Here is a 23,960-nt window from a genome sequence, read left to right as displayed (position 1 = left end):
ATCCAAAATCTATAAAGAACGTGTCAAACTCAAAACCCAAAAAATAAATAATCCCATTAAGAAATGGGCAGAAGACATGAACAGACATTTCTCTAAAGGAGACATCCAGATGACTAACAGACACATGAAAAAATGCTCAACATCACTCACCATCAGAGAAATACAAATCAAAACCACAATGAGTTACGACCTCGCATCTATCAGAATGGCTAAAATTAAACCCAAGAAACAACAGATGTTGGTGAGAATGAGGAGAAAGGCAAACCCTCTTACACTGTTGGTAGGAATACAAACTAGTGCAGACACTCTGGAAAACAGCTATGGAAGTTCCTCAAAAGGTTAAAAATAGAACTACCCTATGACTCAGCAATTGCACTACTAGGTATTTATCCAAAGGATACAAAAGTACTGACTTGAAGGAGCACCTGCATCCCTATGCTGATAGCAGCACTATCAACAATAGCCAAATTCTGGAAAGAGCCCTAATGTCCGTCAACAGATGAATGGATACAGAAGATGTGGTATATATGTATACATACATACATACACAATGGAATATTACTCATCAAAAAGAATGAAATCTTGCCATTTGCAATGACATGGATGGAACTAGAGTGGATTATGCTAGGCAAAATAAGTCAGTCAGAGAAAGACAAATACCATATGATTTCATTCATATGTGAAATTTAAGAAATAGATGAACATAGGGAAAGGGAAGTAAACATAAAATAAGATAAAAGCAGAGAGGAAGGATAAGAGACTCTTAACTATAGAGATCAAGCTGAGGGTTGCTGGAGGGGAGGTGGGTAGGGGGATGGTCTAAATGGGTGATGGGCGTGGAGGGCACTTGTGATGAGCACTAGGTGTTGTATGTAAGTGATGAAGCACTAAATTCTACTCCTGATGCCAACACTACACTATATGTTAACTAACTTGAATTTGAATAAAATCTTGAAAGAAAAAAGAATAATTTGATGGAAAAACCCTACAGCTACCGTCATTATAGTAAAAGATTGAAATGCCTTTTCTGCTAAGATTAGAAAGAAGGCAAGGGTGTCCACTTTTGCCACTTGTATGCAACATTATACTGGAGGTTCTAGATAGCATCAAGGCCAAGAAAGTGAAATTAAAGGCACCTATTTGGGCATAAAAAAGTAAGCCTGTGGTTATTCAGGGATAACATGGTCATCATATAGAAAATCCTAAAGGGAGGCACTTGGTTGGCTCAGTCTGAGGAACATGAAGCTCTTGTGAGTTTAAGCCTCACATTGGATGTAGAAATTACTTAAAATAAATTTACATTTAAAAAAATATTAAGGAATTTCCTCCCATTACACACACAAGCTGTTAAAACTAATGAATGAGTTTGGTAAAGTTACAGGATACAAAGTTAATATAAAGAAATAAATAGTGGGGGTGCCTGGCTGGCTCAGTCAGTAGAGCATGGAACTCTTGATCTCAGAGTTTTAAGTTTAAGCACCATATAGGGTGTAGAGATTACTTAAAAAATTAAATCTTAAAAAAAATGATTAAATTTTTATTTGTTTTTGAGAGACAGAGAGAGAGAGAGAATGAGCAAGGAAGGGGCAGAGAGAGAGAGGGAGACTCAGAATCCAAAGCAGGCTCTGAGCAGTCAGCACAGAGCCTGATGTGGGCCTCAAACCCACAAGCCATGAGATCCTGACCTGAGTCGAAATCAGATGCTTAACCAACTGAGCCACCCAGGTGCCCCAAAAGGAAAATCTTTTTTAAAAAAATGTTTATTTATTTTTGAGAGAGACAAAGAGAGCACAAGGTGGGGAGGGGCAGAAAGAGAGGGGAACAGAGGATCAAAACTGGGCTCTGTGCTGACAGCAGAGAGCCTATGTAGGGATTAAATTCATGAACCATGAGATCATGACCTGACCTGGAGTCAGATGCTTAATCGACTGAGCCACCCAGACACCCCTAAAAAGTAAAATCTTAAAAAAAAGAAAGAATTGTATTTCTCTATACTAGCAATAAATAATTTAAAAATGGAGTAAGAAAAATTATTCTATTCACATTAGCATAAAAAAGAATAAAATGCTTAGGAAGAGATTTATTAAAAGGAATGCAAGATTATAGAACAAAAATTACAAAACATTGCTGAGAGGGGCGCCTCGGTGGCTTAGTCGGTTAAGTGTCCGACTTTCGCTTAGGTCATGATCTCGCGGTTCATGGGTTCGGGCCCCGCGTCGGGCTCTGTGCTGACTGCCAGCTCAGAGCCTGGAGCCTGTTTCAGTCTGTGACCCCCTGTCTCTCTGACCCTCCCCTGCTCACGCTGTCTCTCTCTATCTCTCCTAGAAATAAAAAACAAAACAAAACACAAAACATTGCTGAGAGAAATTTAAGAATATCTAAATATATGGAGAGATATTCATGATCACAGACTTGTTATTGTTTTTTTGTTTTTGTTTTTGTTTTGACTTGTTATTGTTAAGATGGCAATTTTCCCAAAATTGATTTACACTTTCAGTACAATCCCAGTAAAATCCTGGCAGGATTTTTGTAGAAATTGTCATACCTATCCTAAAATTCATATGCAAATGGAAGGTTCTAAAATAGATAAAAGAATTTGGAAAATAAAGAAGAGTTGGAGGACTTACACTACCTCAATACAAACTCAACTGGCAAATCGCTAGATATATTATCAATAAAACAGAATCAAGAGCCCATAAATAAACCCTTATGCTTATTGTCAATTGATTTGCAACAAACTGTCAAGACAATTTGATAAAGGAAAGGTAGTATTTTTCAGCAAATAGTTTTGGTACAATGGATATCAAAATGCAAAATGATGAATTTATACCCTTACCTCACACCATACTGAAAACTCAGTTGAAAATAGGACACAGACATAAATTTAAGAACTACAGCTATAAACCTTTTAGAAGAAAATTCAGGAGAAAACCTTTGTGTTCTCAGATATGAACTAAAATGATGATCCACAAAAGAAAAAAAGATAAATTGAGTTTTAATAAAATGAAAAACTTTTGTTCTGTGAAACACACATTTATAAAAAGATAAAAAGACAAATTACAGATTGGGAAACATATTTTTGAACCATATTATTTGATAAAGAAGTTGTATCCATAACATATAAACAACTCTTACTCTCAGTAACACAGTAAATTTTTAAAAAATGGACTAGCACCCAACAACATATAATAAGAACTATACACCTTGACTAAGTGGGATTTATCCCAGGAACAAAAGGTTGGTTTAGCATCCAAAAGTGAATTAATGTAATACATAATATCAATAGAAAAAATAACAAAAAACTACATGATTATCTCAGTAGATGCAGAAAAAGCATTTGACACAATCCAACACTGTTTCATGGTAAAAACATTCAATAAAATAGGAATAGAAGGGAACTTCAACATGATAAAAGGTAACTGAAAAGCTTACAGCTATCATCATGCTTAACACTAAAATTGTGGGTGCTTTCCCCTTAGGATCAGAAATAAGACAAGATGGGGTGCCTGGGTGGCTTAGTTGGTTAACTGTCTGACTGTGGTTCAAGTCATGAACTCAACGATTCATGAGTTCAAGCCCCACATCTGAGCTGTCAGCACAGAGCCTAGAGCCTGCTTCAGATTCTCTCTCTCTCAAAAATAAAACAGTAAAAAATTTTAGAAAAAAAAAAGAAATAAGACAAGATGTCCACTCTTGGGACTTCTCTTCACCATTAGTTAGAGGTTCTAACTAGAAAAATTAAGCAAGAAAAATAATTGAACTGGAAAGGGAAAAGTAAATCTGTATTTGCCAATGACATGATTTGTATATAGAAAATCCAAAGAAATAGGGGCGCCTGGATGGCTCAGTCGGTTAAGTGTCAGACTCTTTGATTTCAGCTCAGGTCATGATCTTGTGGTTCATGAGATGGAGCCCTGCATCTGGCTCTGTGCTGACAGTTCAGAGCCTGCTTGAGATTCTCTCTCTCCCCTCTCTCTCTGCTCCTCCCTGCTCATGTTCTCACTCTCAAAATAAATAAACATTTAAAAAAAAGAAGAAAATCCAAAGGAGTGCATTAAAAAAGCTTATAGTAGTAGTAAATAAGTTCAGCAAAGTTGCAGGATACAAGATCAATATGCAAAATTATCAATTGTATTTCTATATAGTTGCAATAAACAATCTTAAAATGAAATTAAGAGAATAATTGTATTTACAATAGCATCAAAAAGAAAAAAATACTTAGGAACCATTTAACAAAAGATGCAGAAAACATATTCTGAAAAAAAAGTTGTTGAAAGAAATGGAGGAAAGCCTAAATATACGGGAAAAGATGTATGTTCATGAATTGGAAAGTCTATATTGTTAAATGGTAATACTCTCCAAAATGATCTACAGATTTAACACAATATCAGAATCCTGGCTGGCTTCTTTGTAGAGATTGACAAGCTGATTCTAGATTTCACATAGAATTGCAAAGAATAGCCAAAAAATCTTGAAAAAAAAAAGAGCAAAGTTAGAGGATTCACACTTCCTAATTTCAAAACTTACTACAAAGAAGTAATAATCAAGGCAGTGTGTTACTAGCATAAGGAAGAGCATATAGATGAATGAAATATAATTGAGAGTCCAGAAATAAACCCATGTGTCTATGGTTAATTGATTTTTGACAAGGATGTCACCAACGTCATTTAACGGGAAAAGAATAGCCTTCAATAAATAGTGCTGGGACAACTGAAGAACCATATGCAAAATAATTAAGTTTGATTCTTATCTCACACCATGTGTAAAAATTAATGAAAAATAGATCAAGGACCTAAGTATAAGAGCTAAAAGTATAAAACTCTTAGAAGAAAATATAGGGTTATTGTTCATGGTCTCTGATTTAACAATGGATTCTTAGATATGCCATCAAAAACATGAGGAACAAAAGAAAAAGAGATAAAGAAACTTGACTTCACCCAAATTAAAAACTTTTATGCTTCAAAGTGGAACAGTTTAAAAGCATAAAGATGAACAAAAATCAAATTGGCTGCCCTAATGCTTCAGTGAGACTTGATTTTATTTTATTTTTTTAAATGTTTATTTACTTATTTTGAGAGAGAGAGAGAGAGAGAACATGAGAGCGGGGAAGGGACAGAGAGAGAGGGAGAGAGAATCCCAAGCAGGCTCTAGCTGTCAGCACAGAGCCTGATACAGGGCTTGAACCATGAGATCATGACCTGAGCCATGCTTAACCAACCGAACCACTCACATGCCCCACGAGGCTCTATTTTAAAGTACCATTTTTCCTCTCTTCTGCAAACCTGGGGTAAGAATGGGGTCCTCCATTCTTAGCCTTTTGTTTGAGGAACCCAGTACCACCCTAAAGACCTGACAGGCTGGCAGCAAGAACACTATTCCTGTCAAAAACAGCTAGATCCTGTATTTCCCCATAACCTCCCTCCCCCACCCCCAACCCATCTCTCTAGGCAGGTTTGCAGTGTTTTGAAGGCCATATCCTGCTGTAGCCTCCTTTGCCTGGCAAAGCAATAAAGTTATTGTTCCCCTTTATCCCAAACTGTGTCTTCGTGTTATATTTTAGCCCCAAAGCATGGAAGTCAGTTTTGGACAACAAATTGACACTGCAAGAAAGTGAAATGAGAACCCAAAGAATGGGAGAAAATATTTACAAATCATATATCTGATAAGGGACTGGTATCTAGAATATATAAACAATTTTTTATAGCTCAATAATAAAAAAGCCCAATAACCCAATTTAAAAAGGAGCAAAAGGGGCGCCTGGGTGGCTCAGTTGGTTAAACTTCCAACTCTGAATTTCAGCTCAGGTCATGATCTCACGGTTTGTGAGTTTAAGCCCAAAGTCTAGCTCTGTGCTAACAGTGCAGAGCCTGCTTGGGATTCTCTCTCTCTGCCCCTCCCCTGCTCATACTTGCTCTCTCTCTCTCTTTCAAAATAAATAAATAAACTTTTAAAAAATGAGGAAAAACTTCAGTAAGCATTTCTCCAAGGAAGATATACAAATACACACATGCAAAGATCCTCAAGTTCATTAGTCATCAGATAAATGTAAATCAAAACTATGAGCTAGCACTTCACAACCACTGGAATGGTCATAATCAAAATGTCCATAACAAGTATTGGTAAGGATGTGAAGAAATCAGAATCCTTATACACTGTTGATAGGAATGTAAAATAGTATGCTGCTTTGGAAAAAAGTAGGCACTAAACAGAATTACCGCCTGACTCAGCAATTATACTTCTAGGTATCAGCCCAACAGAACTGAAAACATGTCTACAGAAAAATTTGTACATGAATGTTCATGGCAGCATCACACATAATAGCCCCAAACTGGAAACAATCCAAATGTCCACCAGTTGGTGAATGGATAAACAAAATATGGTAACAGTGGAAAATTATTCAGCATAGAATATTATTCAGCAATAAAAAGTAATGAGATACTGATACAAGTTAAAATATAAATGAACCTCTAAAACCTTATGCTAAATGAAAACAGCCAGACACACATGGTCGCATGTTATATGATTCCACTTAAATGAAATGCCCAGAGGGGACATATTTGTAGACACAGAAAACTGGTCAGTGTTTGTCCAGGACTGAGCTTGAAGTGGAGGTGAGTATTTGCACTCACAGGGGATGGTGTTAGGGTGCTGGCAATATTCTAAAATAATTGTGGTGTTGGTTGTATAATTGTTTAAAGTTACTAAAAATGATTTAATTGTATGCTTATCTTTGGTGAATTTTATTGTATAAATACCTCCATAAGGCTGGGAAAAAAACAGTAATGGGCCAAAGGTAGGGGATGGGAGGTATAGATGAGGCTGTTTGGGCAATATATAGATAGTTTTTGAAGCTGGGTGATGGATAATGGGGAGCTGAAGTGGTTTGAATTGTGTCTCCTAAAAAGATATGTTAAAGCCCTAACCTCCAGTATTGTTGATTGTGACCTTACTTGGATATAGGGTCTTTGCAGGTATAATCAAATTAAAATGCACTCATACTGTATTAGAAGGGAACCTCAATCCAAAGAGGATACCGTGAGGGAGATTTGGAGACACAGAGACACACAGGGAGAACCCGTCATGTGAAGACAGAGGCAGAGATGTTTTCCAATAAGCTGAGGAGCACCAAGGATTACTGGGGATCACTAGAAGCAAGGAAGAAGCCAAGAAAGTTTTTTCCCTAGAACCTTCAGAGGGAGCATAGCCCTGCTCATGTCTTGACTTTGAACTTCTAGCCTCCAGAACTGTGAAAAAATTAATTTCTGAAAAAAAAAGAAAAAAATAAATGTCTGTTGTTTTAAGCTATCCAATTGATGGTAATTTCTTACAGTAGCCCTAAGAAATGAATATAGAGTTCATTGTACTACTATTTCTGCTTTTTTGTATGTCTGATATAATAAGATGTTAAAAAAGAACATTGTGATCCATCTCAGAGGACTCCATGTTAGGAACATTGTGGGTAGTAGTGGCTGTGGCACATGCCTGCAGAGGGTGCACTCTGTCTAAAGGGGACCTCTCAGCTCCGGTGACTGCAGCCAGGGCCTCCAATTTGTCTAAAGAAACTGGGAATCCGTATTTTTATGTGTGATCTCCTAAATTTGAAATGTTTGTGACTAACTCAAAATCTTAAAAACTTGGCTTTCCATAGCGAGATATGACAACAGTGTGTGTGTGGTATGTTTTAATCTTTCAAATTCCCTCCTAAAAATAAGAGTAGGATAGGGATGCCTAGGTGGCTCAGTCACTTGAGCATCTGGCTCTTGATCTCTTGATTTTGGCTCAGGTCATGATCTCACGGTTTGTGAGACTGAGCCCTTCATCCAGTTCTATGACAACAACATGGAGTCTGCTTAGGATTCTCTCTCTCTCTCTCTCTCAAAGTAAATAAATAAACATTAAAAAAAATAAGAGTAGGATAACAAAAGAGCCCCCCCTATCTGCTACCCCTTCCCCCACACATACACAATCCTTGTTTGGTCCAACTAAGATTTTTGCTGGTTGGATTTGATACTCAGTTAACACTGGAGATACGGGTTTCTTAAGTGCCTATTATGTATCAAACACTATGAAGGCATTTTATAGGCTGTATTTCTTTTAATCATCATGAGGTACACATTACTCATGAGGAATTGTTTTTTTTAAAGTAAGCTCTACTCCCAGTGTGGGGTTTGAACTCACAACCCTGAAATCAAGAGTTGCATGCTCTACCAACTGAGCCAGCCAGGAACCCTTAATGAGGAGTAAACTGAGGCAAAGACTTGGCCTGTGCTCTCTCTATTCCACTATAACCCATGAAAATTTTATTTTGATATAGAGACAGCATGAGCGGGGGAGGGGCAGAGAGAGCAAAGGAGACAACAGAATTTGAAGCAGGCTCCAGGCTCTGAGCTGTCAGCACAGAGCCCAACAAGGGACTCAAAATCACAAACTGAGATCATGACCTGAGCCCAACTTGGAGACTTAACCAACTGAGCCATCCAGGCACCCCACCCATAGATGGTTTTGAAATGTCTGTATCAACTGGTCTCAAAAGAATGGTCCCTGTAAACAGACAGATCTGGATTTAAGACACAGCTCTCAGGGTGCCTGGGTATCTCAGTCAGTTAGGCATCTGACTCTTAATTTTGGCCCAGGTCATGATCTCATGGTTCATGGGATTGAGCCCCGCATGGAGCCCCGTATCAGGCTCTGGGCTGTCATCATGCAGGCTGCTTGGGATTCTCTCTCTCTGCCCCTCCCCCACTAGTAGTGCTCTCTCTTTCTCAAAATAAATGAACTTAAAAAAAAAACCCTCAGCTCTCAAGTTGTTGTTTTTTTCCTTGTTGATAACTTGATTTTATTGTCATCATCACCACTGGTATAACCTCTGTTTCTCAGATTTGGTCTTTCTGTAGTTGACAATTCACTGCATCCTCAGAAGACACAGGAGCTAGGTCCAGATCTCTGGTCCCTGCCACTCACAGGGCATTACTTGGATCATCAGAGCTCTCTGGGGCCTCTTGTTTATATGCCAGCTGATTTTGATTTATTTTCTTGTTCATCCTGTAGTAACAGACTATTATTGTTGGCTTTTTTGCTTTCTTCATTTTTTTGAATTGTTGAAGGCCTGATGTTGCCCTTGTGATTGCCTTTTGCACCTTGTCATTTTTCTTGTTGGATTGACAGAAAATGTTCTGCTCCTTCCTTCCTTTGGTGCGTGGGGTTGGCTGTTTCATTCTTATGTTTGGTTGTTCTACCTTTATGCTAGGCTCTTCCGTGTGTACATCTCATCACCATATTTAAGCCTTCCAGGGATCTATCCCAGAGCTCCTGACCTCTGTGTGTATATACACACCTCTTCCATTAGCCAATGAGGAGCCACACCCTTTGGCTTTGGTCATGGAGGCACTGTTCCAGCCAATGGTAGCCCTGCAGTGGCTTTAACATCACAAAGCACTACTTCTGACATCTCTGTGGGTGGGGGGATATAGGGTTGATGTTGTGGTTATTTCTTTAACATCCCTAAAGACAGGTCCCAAAATGATCTGCCATGCTTCTTTATCTCCCATAAACAATTCTGATGGCAAATACAACGTAGATAGGGAGTTTCTTCCATCCATGCTCCATGGACACCCCTATTCTGTGGTTCATTTTGCTCTTGCTCATCATAACAAATGTATTCCCCAATCCACCTCATTCACTTCACCCATCCCTCTACCCACCTCCCCTCTGGCAACCATGTTTGTTCTCTATAGTTAAGAGTTTCATCATCAGGAAAATAAAAATCAATACCACAATGAGATACCACCTCACACTCATTGCAATAAAATTAACAACTCAGGAAACAACAGATGTTGGTGAGGATGAGGAGAAAGGGGAACACTTTTGCACTATTGATGGGAAAGCAACTGGTGTAGATACTCTGGAAAACAATTTCCTCAAAAAACAAAAAATAGAACTACCCTATGACTCAGCAATTGCACTAGTAGGTATTTATCTAAAGGAACAAAAATACTGATTTGAAGGGACACATACACCCCAATGTTTATGGCAGCACTATCAACAATAGTTAAATTATGGAAAGAGCCCAAATGTCCATTGACTGATGAATGAATAAAGAAGATGTGGTATATATATATATAAGATATCTTATATATATATAGATATATATCTATATATATCATATATATATAGATACCACATCTTATATACGTATATATATATATATTTATATATATAGTGTATATTCCAATGTGTATATTGTGTATATTCCATTGGAATACTATTCAGTGGAATACTATTTAGTGATGAAAAAGAATGAAATCTTGTCATTGCAACAACATGGAGTGTGTTATGCTAAGCGAAATAAATCAGAGAAAGACAAATACCATATGATATCACTCATATGTGGAATTTAAGAAATGAAACAGATGAACATAGGGGAAGGGAGGGAAAAATAAGATAAAAACAGAGAGGAAGGCAAACCATAAGAGACTCTTTTTAAAAAAAAAATTTTAATGTTTATTTATTTTTGAGAGAGAGACAAACTGCAAGTGGGAAAGGGGCAGAGAGAGAGGGAGACACTGAATCCAGAAGCAGGCTCCAGGCTCTGAGCCGTCAGCACAAAGCCCAATGTGGGGCTCAAACCCACAAGCTGTGAGATCACGACCTGAGCCAAAGTTATCAACTGATTGAGCCACCCAGATGCCCCAAGAGATTCTTAAACACAGAGAACAAGCTGAGGGTTGCTGGAAGGGAGGTGGGTGGGGGGAAGGGCTACATGGGCAAAGGGAATTAAAGAGGGCATTTTTTGGGATGAGCACTGGGTGTGTTACATGCTCATCATGAATCACTAAATACTACTCCTGAAACCAATATTACACTATATGTTAACTAACTTGAATGTAAATCAATTTAAAAAAAAAGATTCTGTTTTTGATTTGTCTCTCTCCCTTCCTCCCTCTGCAGTCTATGAGGAGATCTGAATCATCCCATTTCCCTACTATAAATCCCTCTTATGCACCTTGAAGACCAGTTACTTCTTGACTATCACCAGGCAACTTTTCCATCCACCTCCTTTTCCCCAGCGACTGAAATCACTGCCTTCAGTCAAGACTTCAGTGACTAACTTTCTCCACTGTGTATCCCCCTCTTGTTTTAAACAAGTCCAGCATTCACCAGCTTTGTCATGGTCATCACTGCCATCATTCTCTTACTGCACTCTCCTTCCAATGCAGCAGCTGTTGAACTTGGAGACTGTTCATCAGGTTTGGTGCCATGCTCTTCAGCAGGCTGGTGGTATCAAAGACACGGAGGCCTCCTATGTGACTCATTCTCTCTAAGCTTTGGTTCTGCCATCTTGTAATTCAGCTAATAGGTCTTGTGGGGATCCAGCTCCAAAGCCCACCCATCGCAGGCCATGTCTCAGCTGTGCCTGTTTGACCTGGGGAGCACTAGTCCCACTCTGCCATGGGCTTTGCTGTAGGATGGGCCTATGCAGTTGGGCAGCTCACAGTCCTGCCCTGCCCCTGTGAAGCTCCTTAGTTTTCTGGAGGCTTCTGCTCTGTTACAGAAACAGATGGCATTGACCAGGTTCAGCTCAATGGATTCTCCTTAAAAGTGCCCAGCAGCCTCAATGTTTTTACTTTTCCTTCTGTTTGGGGCACTGTGCCTTCTCAGCTCTTAAGTTAAACACTATATGATTGGGAGTAAGATACGAAGCATTGTAGTAAGTAAGATTCCAAGCATTGATTTCCTTGTGTGTAAAATGGGAATGATATCAGTGCTTAACTCCTGAGGCTAATGAAGAATAAAAGAGACAGTATATGCCAAATGCTTAGTCTGGTTCCCATAAGGGCAATTTGGAATTAGTAGGTGTAAGCTATCATTATTGTTATTTTAAAATATTATTGTTAGGTGTAAGGATTTGTTTAACTCTAACTTCCCCAGCACATCCAAAATTACTGATTACAAAAAAAAAAAAAAAAAATCTGACTAACTAAATTTTCTAGAAAATCCTCCTGTGAAGAAATCTTTTGGTTTTTTCTTTTCTTTCTCTTTTCTTTTCTTCCTTTCAAATGTTTTTTAATGTTTTATTTATTTGAGAGAGAGAGAGAGAGAGACAAAGCTGAGTGGGGGATGGGCAGAGAGGGAGACACAGAATCTGAAACAGATTCCAGGCTCTTAACTGTCAGCACAGAGCCTGATGTGGGGCTGGAACCCACAAACCATGAGTTGATCTGAGCCAAAGTTGGATGCTTAACCAACTGAGCCACCCAGGTTTTCTTGGCTTTCTTTTAAAGCAAATGGATTATAATAGTTGTTTTCTATGTGTACAAATAGCACACATTCTGTAAAATGCCATGTTGCTTTCCTTGATGGGTAACACCTGTTGCCAGAGACAGGCTTCTTCCTTTTCACCATGTACTAGAGCAGGAATTGTCTGTGTAAGAGATTCCTGGCCTCTTGACTGTTTCTCCCTGTCTGTCCAGCAGATGGCCACTGGAGTTTTTGTTTTCCTTCCAGTTCAATGCTACAGGCAGGAGTGACTTTTGAGGGAATAAGCAAGTTCCAGGGCAGAATCTCATTTGCTTAGCTGGAATTTGATGTCCACCCCTGGGCCAATCAGCTGTGGTGTGGGAGGATCATCTGGAGCACTGACTCTCTGAGAACAAGGGGCTTGGGTCACCAGGGCTGACAGGACCATCCAGCACATTCAATCATTCAAGAGTTGCTGGGATGTACAAGTTGATGCCAGAGATGACAACCATGACCCCCTGGGGCACATCCCTGGGAGATGCTGTTAATAATTTTCTTTTTTGGATATGTACCAAGTTTATTAGTTAATTAATCTAATTCTCTGAGGATTAAGACTTCACAACAGAAGAGAAAGATCTTCACTCTCTACATCTTTGTGTTTAGGTTTTTTTTTTCTTTTTAATACACTTTATTTTAGAACCTTTTAGATTCATAGAAAAATTGACAAGATAGTATGGAGTACCCTGTATCCAATTTCCCTATTATTAACATCTTCCATTAGTATGATACATTTGCTTACTATTAGTGAATCATATTGATACATTACAATTAACTAAAGTCCATACTTTATCCAGATATTCTTAGTTTTCACCTAATGTCCTTCTTATGTTCCAGGATTCCTCCAGGATATCACATTACACTTAGTTGTCATCTCTCCTTAGGCTCCTCTTGGCTGTGACTGTTTATCATTTTACCTGGTTGGTGGTGACCTTGACAGTTTTGAGAACTACTGGTCAAGTATTTTCTAGGCTGTTCCACTGTTGGGTTTGTCTCGTGTTTTTCTCTTAAGATTGGGCTATTGGGAGGGAAACCACAGAGGTCTCCATTTTCATTACCTCATAGTAAGAATACATACTATTACATGATTTATGACTGTTGATATTGGCCTTGATCACATGGCTGATGTAGTGTTTGTCAGGCTTCTCCACCGTCAAGTTACTCTTTGTTCCCCTTTTTATATTGTACACTTTGCAAAGAAGTCACTATGCACACACTATGCCTAATGGGTGAAGACTGATGCTCCCCCTCCTTGAGAGGAGAATATCTACATAAATTATTTAGAAATCTTTTGTGTATTAGTTTCCTAGAAGTGCCAATAACAAATTACCACCGACTAGTGGCTTAAAGCAACAGAAATGTATTCTTTCAGAGTTTTGGAGTCTAGAAGTCTCAAGTCAAAGTGTCAGCAGGGCCATGTTTCCTCTGAAGGATCTGGGAAAGAATCCTTCCATGCCTCTTGCAGCTTCTGGTGGCCCCAGGCATTCCTTGGTTTGTGACAGCATGACTCCAATATATGCCTCAACTTTCACATGGCCTTCTTTGTGTATTTCTGTGTTCTCTTCTCATAAGGACACCAATCATTGGATTAAGGGCTCACTGTAAATCCAGTGGGATAACTGAAGATCCTTAGCTAATTCCTTTTGCAAATACTCTATTTCCAAATAAAGTCACATTCTGAGGTTCCAAGGAACATGAGTTTTTGAGGGACACTTTTCAGCTCATCCCATTCTGCATGGGAGATTTGTCTACTTCTCTCCCTTTTCTTAATTTATTCAGTCGTTTATATGATTATGGACTAATAGATATTTATTTTTTACTTTGTGTCATAATCCAATACTACTTCTTTTTATTGCTCAAATTGTTTTAGCTTTGGCCATCAGGAGCTCTTTCCGTTGGTTTCTGTGACATAGTGTCATTAAAAATTTTTTTGAGTATTTACTCTTTGGCACTACACGATACTCCAGGATCATCTTGTGTATTTTCTGCACCTGTCCTAGAAACAACTATTTCTTCAAGGAGTTCTGGTTCCTTTTACTGGAGATCAGCATTAGAAACTAAGATCTGGACATTAGGCATTCTTGTGACTACTGGAGTATCATTTCTTTCAGGCCCTCTCAGCTGACAGAGCCAAAAAAATTTGTGTTTTACTAACTAACTATATACTCACATGCACACACACACATCTATGCCTATATATATACATATATATATATATGAGTTGAACGTGAGCTCATGTTGATGGTTCTATTCTAGTATTCTTATATTGAAGGGCCTAAGTAATGCCATTTTGAGATTAAGGCCTCCATTAAGAGCAACCTCAGGCTGCACTGTAGCCCCAGTTCCAGGAAAAACTTTAGCTGAAGCCACCCACGGACCACCCTCAGGTCAGCCAATCAAAAGAAGCTAAGAAAGATAGGAATAACATTCCAGTGGTCTGAGTCAGGGTCTGGGGACTATAGACAACTACTTTGTACAAACTAGCCAATCACCCACCGCTTGCCTGAACCCCACGTGGGCCCTTTAAACTCACCTCATAATTGGTAATTTTCAAAGGATTCTCAAAGGTCATGATTGGGTCCCACCAAAAGTAATGAAAACCTCACAGATACTGAATGGTCAAAACTGTTGTCAGGGGTGCTGTACAATTATGATTGGTACTTATGTGATGATGCTATGCGTACAACGTGTGCACTGTAACAGCCCCGTCCCTTACCCCATAAAAACCCTGCTTGCTATTGTTCAGGGCTTCACTCTGCTGCTGCTGTGCTGGTTGTCGGGTGAGCTCCTGCTCGAGCTTGTAATAAAGACCCTTATGTACTTGCATCGGTGTCAGTTCCTTGGAGGTCTCTGGGGACTCGCAATTCAGGCATAACAATATCAGAATTATCAACCCGTATCCACATAGGAAACAATGATATCAAGTAGAGCACCATGCTTCTGTGCAGTTTCTTTTGCCTTTAGTCTTACAGACCAGACTTATTCCAAAGATTTGTTTAGATCAGTACCTACATCCCCTTCAGTGAAGTTGTTTCATATACTCATACATTCATATAGTCAAATTATTTTACCTGCATTCCTATTTAGCCTGCATTCCTTTCTAGGATCCCCCAACTTCCTAAATGATTTTTTTTAAATTGCCAACATTAAGGTTCACTCTTTGTGTGGTACAGTTCTGAGTTTTGAGAAATGCAATAAGGAATTGTATCCACCATTATAAGATCATAGAATTTCATTGCCTTAAAATCCCCTGTGCTTCATTATTCATCTCTCTCCATGAACCTCTGTGTGTGCTTTTCTAATACCACAAGCAAATTAACTCAATTCTGACACTATCTGCCTGGAGAGAGCTTAAGATCCCACAGGTTAAGGGTTCAGTCCTACAAGACACAACCTCCCCACTCCCAACTCTGCAGAAACTAATCACAAGTCTGGGCTGTCATTTGTGCTTCTGACCAATCAGCTATAGATCAGGGATTCCCATGACTCCATCCTTGGGTTTTATTAAGTTGCTAGAGTGGCTCAAAGAACTCAGACAAACATTTTACTTACCAAATTACCAGTTTGTTAGAAAAGGATATAACTCAGGAACAGTCAGATGGGAAAGATGCATAGGGCAAGGTGTGTGGGAAGAGGCCCAGAGCTTCCAGAAGGCATCCCAGAATTATCTTGCATTTCTTTTTTTTTTTTTTTAATGTTTTATTTATTTCTAGGAGAGAGAGAGACAGCATAAGCAGGGGAGAGTCAGAGAGAGAGGGAGTCACAGACTGAAACAGGCTCCAGGCTCTGAGCTGGCAGTCAGCACAGAGCCCGATGCGGGGCTCGAACCCACGAACCGCGAGATCATGACCCAAGCGAAAGTCGGACGCTTAACCGACTAAGCCACCCAGGCGCCCCTTATCTCGCATTTCTATGTGTTCAGCAACTTGGCGGCTCTCCAAAGCCTGTCCTTTTGGGGTTTTTTGAAGGCTTCATAATATAGGTATGATTAAGCTCCATCTCAAGCCCTTCTCCCCACCCTGGAGGTGGGGGTGGGGGTGGAACTGAAAGTTCTAACCCTTGAATCATGTGGTTGTTTCCCTTGGCAACCAGCCCCCACCCTTAGGTTACCTATGGGTTTTCCAAAAGTCACCTCATTCACATAACAAAGACACAGTTTTGTCTCTCAGCAAATCCCAAGAGTTTTAGGAGCTTTGTGTTGGAACTGGGATGAAGACCAAATACTTAATTCTTATTACAAATCACAATATCACAACTGGCATTACTATGTTGTACTGTCCAGTTGGAATCATACAATATATAACCTTTTCATATCAGCTTCTTTCACTTTGCAATATGCATTTAAGGTTCTTCCACGTCTTTTCATGGCTTAATAGCTCATTTCTCTATATTGCTGAATAATAGTCCACTGTATCAACATACCATAGCTTATTTATCCATTCATCTATTGAAAGTCATCTTGGTTGCTTCCAGTTTGGGGCAGTTATAGCAATAAAGCTGCTATAAACATTTCCATGCAATTTTTTTGTGTGAGATGTTGATGATAATATGGGAGCCTTGGGCACCTGGCTTTATCGCCTGATGACCCACGTTCTCAGCTATAGGATGAGAAATATCATTTACAGGTTTGCAGCTTTACAGTGGTAGTTCTAAGGTTCTCAACCTATTCCTTTGGTTTAGAGAATCCTTCTCCATTCAGCGCATGGCTTTGACTACCCACCACATTGACAGCTTGCCTGTTCCTGCTCCAGCCTGTCCTCAGAGGGTTCACAAATGTCTTACTCCTTCCTACTCTTCCATCTCCATTTCCGTGAATTTCAAAATGAACTCATTACTTGCTCCTTCAAATGTGCACTAGGTTCTTTATTCAATCACTTGGTGATGGCACCCATCCCCCTAATCCCAATGACCTCCTCTATTTCTCATATCCAGTCAGTTATCCAGGTGATGGGTTCAACCTGAAGTCTCCTCCTCCTCCTCCGTTTCATCACCATTGATGCCACCTAAGGGAAGATCAGAAAGCTCCTTTGATCTTTCCTTTTGATCTTGGTGCTTTTGAATCCTACCTTTTGAACTTGGTGCTTTAGACAAACCATGTCATTTGTGCCTCTGTGTCTTTGCATAAGCCCTTCCCTTTGCCAAGGTGCTGAGATTTGGGGGTGATGGTGGGGTTGGTAGAATCTGGAGCGGATGGCCAAGAAATAATTCTTGAAGATGTCTTTGGTGCAAAAAGGTGATTTTATTAAAGCCTAGGGACAGGACCCATGGGCAGGAAGAGCTACACTGTACGTGTGGGGTGACCATTTAATGGAGTTGGTGGTAGTGGGGTTCCTAAAGGGATTTTCATATGCTAAAGACTCTCGGATTACTGGAGGCCTACCTAGCTATTGTCACGCTAATGTTGTTTTGCCATCTAGCAAAGCATTAACATTAAGACAGTAGGGAGTTCCTGGACTTTAGGTTGTTGATGGGATTGTCTTTTACTTGTAAACTGCTGGAGACTCTTATCAGTTTAACAATCCGCACCCCCCCTTCCTTTGTTTTTGGGCAGCCAGGACTGCCTGAGGAATATCACATACCCCACCTGGGGGGGGGGGTGTCTGTGCACGCCCGCACGTGCACTAGCTTGTATTTTGCCCTCCACTTGCCTTATGGTCCCTCATCAAGGTAAATTTTCCCTCCTTAACTCACTGGGCAATTTATATTCATCTTTCAAAATTCAGTTCAGGCATCTTGGAAAGCTCTGTTTATCTTCCATTCATACTCTTCCTACTGAAAGTGTCATCTGCATTGACCACGCTTTTGGCATCACCTGGGAACTGGTAGAAATGCAAAATCTCAGTCTCTATTCCAGGAGACTTACTGAATCAGGGTCTGCCTTTTAAATGATCCCTAGGTGATCCATGTGTATGTTAAAGTTTGAGAAGTCAAAAGAAGTCCACTTTTGACACTGCGCTTTCATTTTAACGTTAACTGCATTGCTTTGTAACTATTCTGTCAGGTTTTCCCTCAAGACTGTGAGTTCCCTGGGGCACCTGGGTGGTTCAGTCAGTTATGCCTCTGCCTTTTGATTTAGGCTCAGGTAATGATCTCGAGGTTTGTGTGATGGAGATCCACCCTCCTCCCATCAGGATCCGTTCTTATAGTACGGAGCATGCTTGGGATTCTCTCTCCCTCTCTCTCTGCCTCTTTGCTGCTCAAGCTCTCTCTCTCTCAATAAATAAATAAACTTAAAAAAAAAAAAAAAGACTGCATTCCCTGAGTTCAGAGTCAGTGTCAGGGTCAGGTTCCTTGTACCATTCAGGGACAAGCTCAGGCTGTGGCAACTGAAATGGGGCCCAGATGTTTGTTTAACTTTCAGGGATTTTCAGATCTGGGTCCAAGCCCAGTGGCAAGGAGAAAAATTATAGAAGTGAGGTTCTTTTCAGTATTATTTTACTTTATCCTCACAAAGATGCTATTAAACAACGCATATCCTCTTTTTAGCCTCCCCCGATGAATTCATAAAAGAATAAATGGAAAAATGAACAAGGGTTTATGTAATGAGAATGTCTATCATTATAAAAAACTAGAAGACTTAAATGTCGAACTAAATGCAACCATTAAAAATAGTGTTATATGAATATATATTAATAGAGAAATATAATGTACATTATATAAAGACTTACAAATTTTTGGAAGTGATAAATTTAACAGATCCAAAATATAGAACTCTATCAGGGTAAGTATTAAAAGTAACAGTCTGTCTCTCAGCATTTGTTAACTAAAGGTTAAAATCAGTTATCAGATGTTAATTTCTCTCCCACACATAAGGAGTGAAGTTATGTCCCAACATGGTGTTTAGTGATGGCTTCTAAAGTCAGTTCATAATGTAAAATCTTATTATTGTCAAAATTACCCTTAACATATTTCACAGTTCATAGAATTCAATATTTGTGGTCTTAAGATATACTGTACCTTCTTTGGTTAGTCTACCTAGTTTTCCTAAATCAGATCATTTTTTCCCACTTCAGTACCAGTTTGCATTTAGGGGTCAAGTTGCATTTCCATACACATAAATATACACATGTACACATATATCTCTATGTCTCTCTCTTTTTAATCTCCAAGGCCTTTGAGTTACACCTGGGTAATTTAAATTGAACTCTTTTTAGCCCATGTTTCGAGCACACTACAAAGACACAAGTTGTGTCTTTTCATAATGTCAGCCTTATTCCATCATAAAGCAAGGTTAACATAATGGTTAACCAGGATTCCAAACTCAATGACATTTCACTGGGCATTTACCTTGGCTTCACACACATTATACACAGCAAAGCACAATACAAACCCGCACAACAAGATACAATAAGGGGTAAGAGGTTAATGAACAAAACACAAAGTCGGTCCATGAGTGTGCAGTTGAAATGACGACTCAATCTGGTCCAGGTCTCTTTCAGGGGATTATTGCTTGTTATGTTGAAGCAGTGGAGGATCTCTATTACCTTCAGAGATCCCTTGAGAGGAAGCTTTTTTTTTTATTAAAAAAATTTTTTTAGTTTATTTATTTATTTTGAGAGAGAAAGAGCACGAGCTTGGGAGGGGCAGAGAGAGGGAGGGAGGAAGAGAGAACGAACCCCAAGCAAGCTCTGCACTGTAAGTGAAGAGCCCAATGTGGGTCTTGAACTCATAAACTGCGAGATCATGACCTGAGCCAAGAGTTGGCCACTTAATCAACTGAGCTACCCAGGCACCCCAAGAGGAAGTTTGACGAAAGTTGCCTTTCAAATGCAGTCAGGGGCACCTGGGTGGCTCAGTCAGTTAACTTCCAACTTTGGCTCAGGTCATGATCTCATGGTTCGTGGGTTTGAGCCCCACATTGGGCTCTGTGCTGACTGCCAGCTCAGAGCCTGGAGCCTGTTTCAGATTCTGTGTCTCCCTTTCTCTCTAATTCTCCCCTGCTCATACTGTCTCTTTCTTTCTCTCAGAAACAAAAAAAACAAAAACCAAAGACCAAAGCAAAAAACCAAATGCAGTCAGCATCTAGAGAGTCTGATAGTTGTCTACAAAAGTCCTCCCTCCTCCTTCTTTTTTTTTTTTTTTAAATGTTTTATTTATTTCTAGGAGAGAGAAACAGCGTGAGCAGGGGAGGGTCAGAGAGAGAGGGAGTCACAGACTGAAACAGGCTCCAGGCTCCGAGCTGGCAGTCAGCACAGAGCCTGATGCGGGGCTCGAACCCACGAACCGCGAGACCATGACCTAAGCGAAAGTCGGAAAGTCGGACGCTTAACCGACTAAGCCACCCAGGCGCCCCTTCTTTTTTTTTTTTAACGTTTATTTATTTTTGTTAGAGACACAGAGTGTGAGCAGTGGAGGGGCAGAGAGAGAGGGAGACACAGAATCTGAAGCAGCCTCCAGGCTCTGAGGTGTCAGTCAGCACAGAGCTCCATGCAGGGCTTGAACCCACAAACCATGAGATCATGACCTGAGCCAAGGTCAGACACTTAAGGAACTGAGCCACCCAGGTGCCCCAAAGTCCTCCCTTCTTAAAGGAGTTTAATCAGCTCTGGGTCTTTGCAGGCCACTTCTGGTTTTAGTTGTTATCAGCTCTTATTTTTTCCAGGCTTTCTTGGCTTTGCTGGTTGTCTGAGTGCCACCAGACTGTGCTGGTTTCAGTGATATCTGGTCTTACCTGCAACACCTTTGGGTGCTTATGTCACTGCTTAACATGAATTACTACTTGACATGAGTGACTCCATCTTGCTCTCTATACCCCGCAAACATTAGACTGTATTTTTCTGCGATTTGCTTTCTTTAATATTTTTCCAAGTCCCTTCATGTAACTCTACCTTGATATTCTCAATAGCTATATCACTTATGGGGGCATGATACTTTAACTACTCTCTTCCCTTGTTGGTGGACCTTTCTGTTGCTTGCCATTTTTTTTTTGTTTGTTTGTTTGTTTTGTTTTTGTTATTATGAACAATGCTGTGTGGAAATTAATAAAAGGAAACCTCATTTAGAATGAAGTCAGGGGGGTGCCTGGGTGGTTCAGTCAATTAAGCATCTGACTTCGGCTCAGGTCATGACCTCACGGTTCATGGTTCATGAGTTCAGCCCCACACTGGGCTCTGTGCTGACAGCTCAGATCCTGGATCCTGCTTCGGATTCTGTGTCTCTGTCTCTCTTTACCCCTACCTGGTTCATGCTCTGTTTCTCTCTGTTTCTCAAAAATAAAATAATGTTAAAAAAAAAAAAGAATGAAGTCAGGAAGCTGGCAGGGGGCATTCTCAAACCCTACCACTTCTTAATTGCAGACCCTACAGGAAGAGACACACCTTGCATGCATGTGGATACTTTTTTACTATCCCAGCAGGAGGAAGGCTTTCCTCCCCCCCTGGCAACAGATTAGCCAAGGAGAGACTGTCACAGCTCAGCCAATGAAAAGCCACTATACTTCAAGCTCCCAGTTTACTCCAATGAACTTTTTGTTTAAAAAAACCCCTCTAATCTCCCTCTTTCCTCAGTAACAAAGCATTCCTCTTCTTTGTTCTGTGGATTTGCCTATATCGGTTTGCCTTAGCTTGTTTGTCCCAGATTGCAATTCTCTGCCTTCCTGAATAAGCCAATTTTTGCTGGTAAAATAACTGGCAGTTTTATTATTAAGGTTAAAGTTGTCATGAACATCCATTAACATATATATTTGACTTTCTTTTATAAAATAACATTTTATGATTTAAAAGTAATGAATATTTGTGATTAAATTTTTATTTATTTTATTTTATAATTATTAAATTTTTTAAACATTTATTTATTTTTGAGACAAAGAGGGAGAGAGCAAGAGAGGGGCAGAAACTGAGGGGAGAGAGAGTCCTAAGCAGGCTCTGCAATGTAAGAGCAGAACCTGATGCAGGGCTCAAACTCATGGACCATGAGATCATGACCTGAGCTGGAATCAAGAGATGGCTGCTCAACCAACTGAACCACCCACATGCCCCTATAATTATTCTTTTATTTTTTTATTTTTTTATTTTTTAATATTTTTATTTATTTCTAGGAGAGAGAGAGAGAGACAGTGTGAGCAGGGGAGGGTCAGAGAGAGGGAGTCACAGACTGAAACAGGCTCCAGGCTCTGAGCTGGCAGTCAGCACAGAGCCCGACGCGGGGCTCGAACCCACGAACCGCGAGATCATGACCTAAGCGAAAGTCGGACGCTTAACCGACTAAGCCACCCAGGCGCCCTTATAATTATTCTTTTAAAACATAACTTAGTTTTTGAGTGGAGTGAATTTTTTGTTTTTAGTAGGCTGTATGCCCCAAGTGGTGCTCAAACGTAGAAACCCTATATCAAGAGTCACATGTTCTACCGACTTAGCCAGTCAGGTTCCTCTGTGGTTAAATATTTTAAAAAAATTTTTTTAAATGTTTATTTACTTTTGAAAGAGACGGAGTATGAGTGGGGAAGGGGCAGAGAGAGAGGGAGACACAGAATCTGAAGTAGGCTCCAGGCTCTGAGCTGTTAGCATAGCTCTAACCCATGAACCATGAGATCATGACATGAGCTGAAGTCAGAATCTTAACCAGCTGAGCCGCCTAGGTGCCCCTATGGTTAAATGTTTAAAGAAAATTACAGAAATATAACAATACAGATGAAAATAAAAAATCATCCTTAATTTCATTGCCATGGCAGATGGAGTCTCAGTTTTTGAAAATAAAATATTTAATTTATCTTACTAGAATTTAATAGAAGAAAAAGAACTAAACTGTAACCAAAGTCTCCTTTCGCCTCCCCCAAATTCTCCTTTCTTTCTTTCCTCCTTACTTTTTTATTCTTTCTTTCAGAAGACTTCATGCCCAGTGCAGAGCCCAATGTGGGGCTTGAACTCACAACCCTGAGATCAAGACCTGAGCTGACTGAGATCAAGAGTTAGACACTTAACTGACTGAGCCACTCTGGTACCTCTCTTCTGTGGCTAAAAAAAGACTGTGAAGTAGTTGAGGATGGGAACCTTGTGTTTTAGATTAAACTTTGTTTACTTAATAGGTATAACTTTAAATTTCCATGTAATAAAAACTCGTCACCTGCCAAATGAAAATCAGAAGAAAACTGTTACAGCTAAGTAGACAGTAAACACACACATAAACATTAAAAAAGATTTATTAAACAGGAAAAGGATTAAAACCTGAACCCATTAGAAGAAAACAATTGAGAAAGGCTGATCCAGGAAAAGATCCAATAAAAGTGACAGATTGCTTGTAGGGATTAAAAAAAAAAAAAAAAAAGACCTTCTGCGGAAATACTTATTCTTGCTACTTAATTTTTTAATTTTTAATTTTTTTATGTTTTATTTATTTTTGAGAAAGAGACACACAGGGCACACAGGGGAGGGAGACACACACACACACACACACACACACACACACACAGAATTTGAAGCAGACTCCAGGCTATGAGCTGTCAGCACAAAGCCCTATGCAGGGCTTGAACAAATTGTGAGATCATGACCAGAACTGAAGTTGGACGCTTAACTGACTGAGTCACCCAGGTACCCCTTATTCCTGCTGTTTTAAACCCAACAAAGTAAATCGTGAATTCAAAATATTAATCTTACCTCTCTCTCAATTTTTTTGTCCAACAGGGGATGGGTAGTTTCATACTTGTTTAGAAACAAACAAACAAACAACAC

At 39.7% G+C, this 23,960-nt stretch overlaps 1 protein-coding gene across 1 annotated transcript; it reads right to left on the bottom strand.

Annotated features, from left to right (window-relative positions):
• Nucleotides 1-8,804: 8,804 nt before the first annotated feature.
• LOC120227906 (sperm protein associated with the nucleus on the X chromosome N2-like) lies at nt 8,805-9,321 on the bottom strand. Its single transcript, XM_039225945.1, has one exon. It carries the CDS (start codon nt 9,213-9,215, stop codon nt 8,958-8,960), a length of 258 nt encoding a protein of 85 aa, XP_039081876.1. The 5' UTR covers nt 9,216-9,321; the 3' UTR covers nt 8,805-8,957.
• Between the last annotated feature and the right edge of the window lie 14,639 nt (nt 9,322-23,960).

Source organism: Hyaena hyaena, unplaced genomic scaffold (genome assembly GCF_003009895.1).
Source record: "Hyaena hyaena isolate Hyena2069 unplaced genomic scaffold, ASM300989v1 scaffold_19, whole genome shotgun sequence".
Classification (NCBI taxonomy): Eukaryota; Metazoa; Chordata; class Mammalia; order Carnivora; family Hyaenidae; genus Hyaena; species Hyaena hyaena.
Note: the sequence above shows the minus strand (reverse complement) of the source record. Positions and strands in the feature narration are given on the sequence as shown.

Excerpts from the sequence above, each read along its gene's own strand:
- LOC120227906 (XM_039225945.1), bottom strand. The coding sequence starts at position 9,215 with ATGAAACAGCCAACCCCACGCACCAAAGGAAGGAAGGAGCAGAACATT.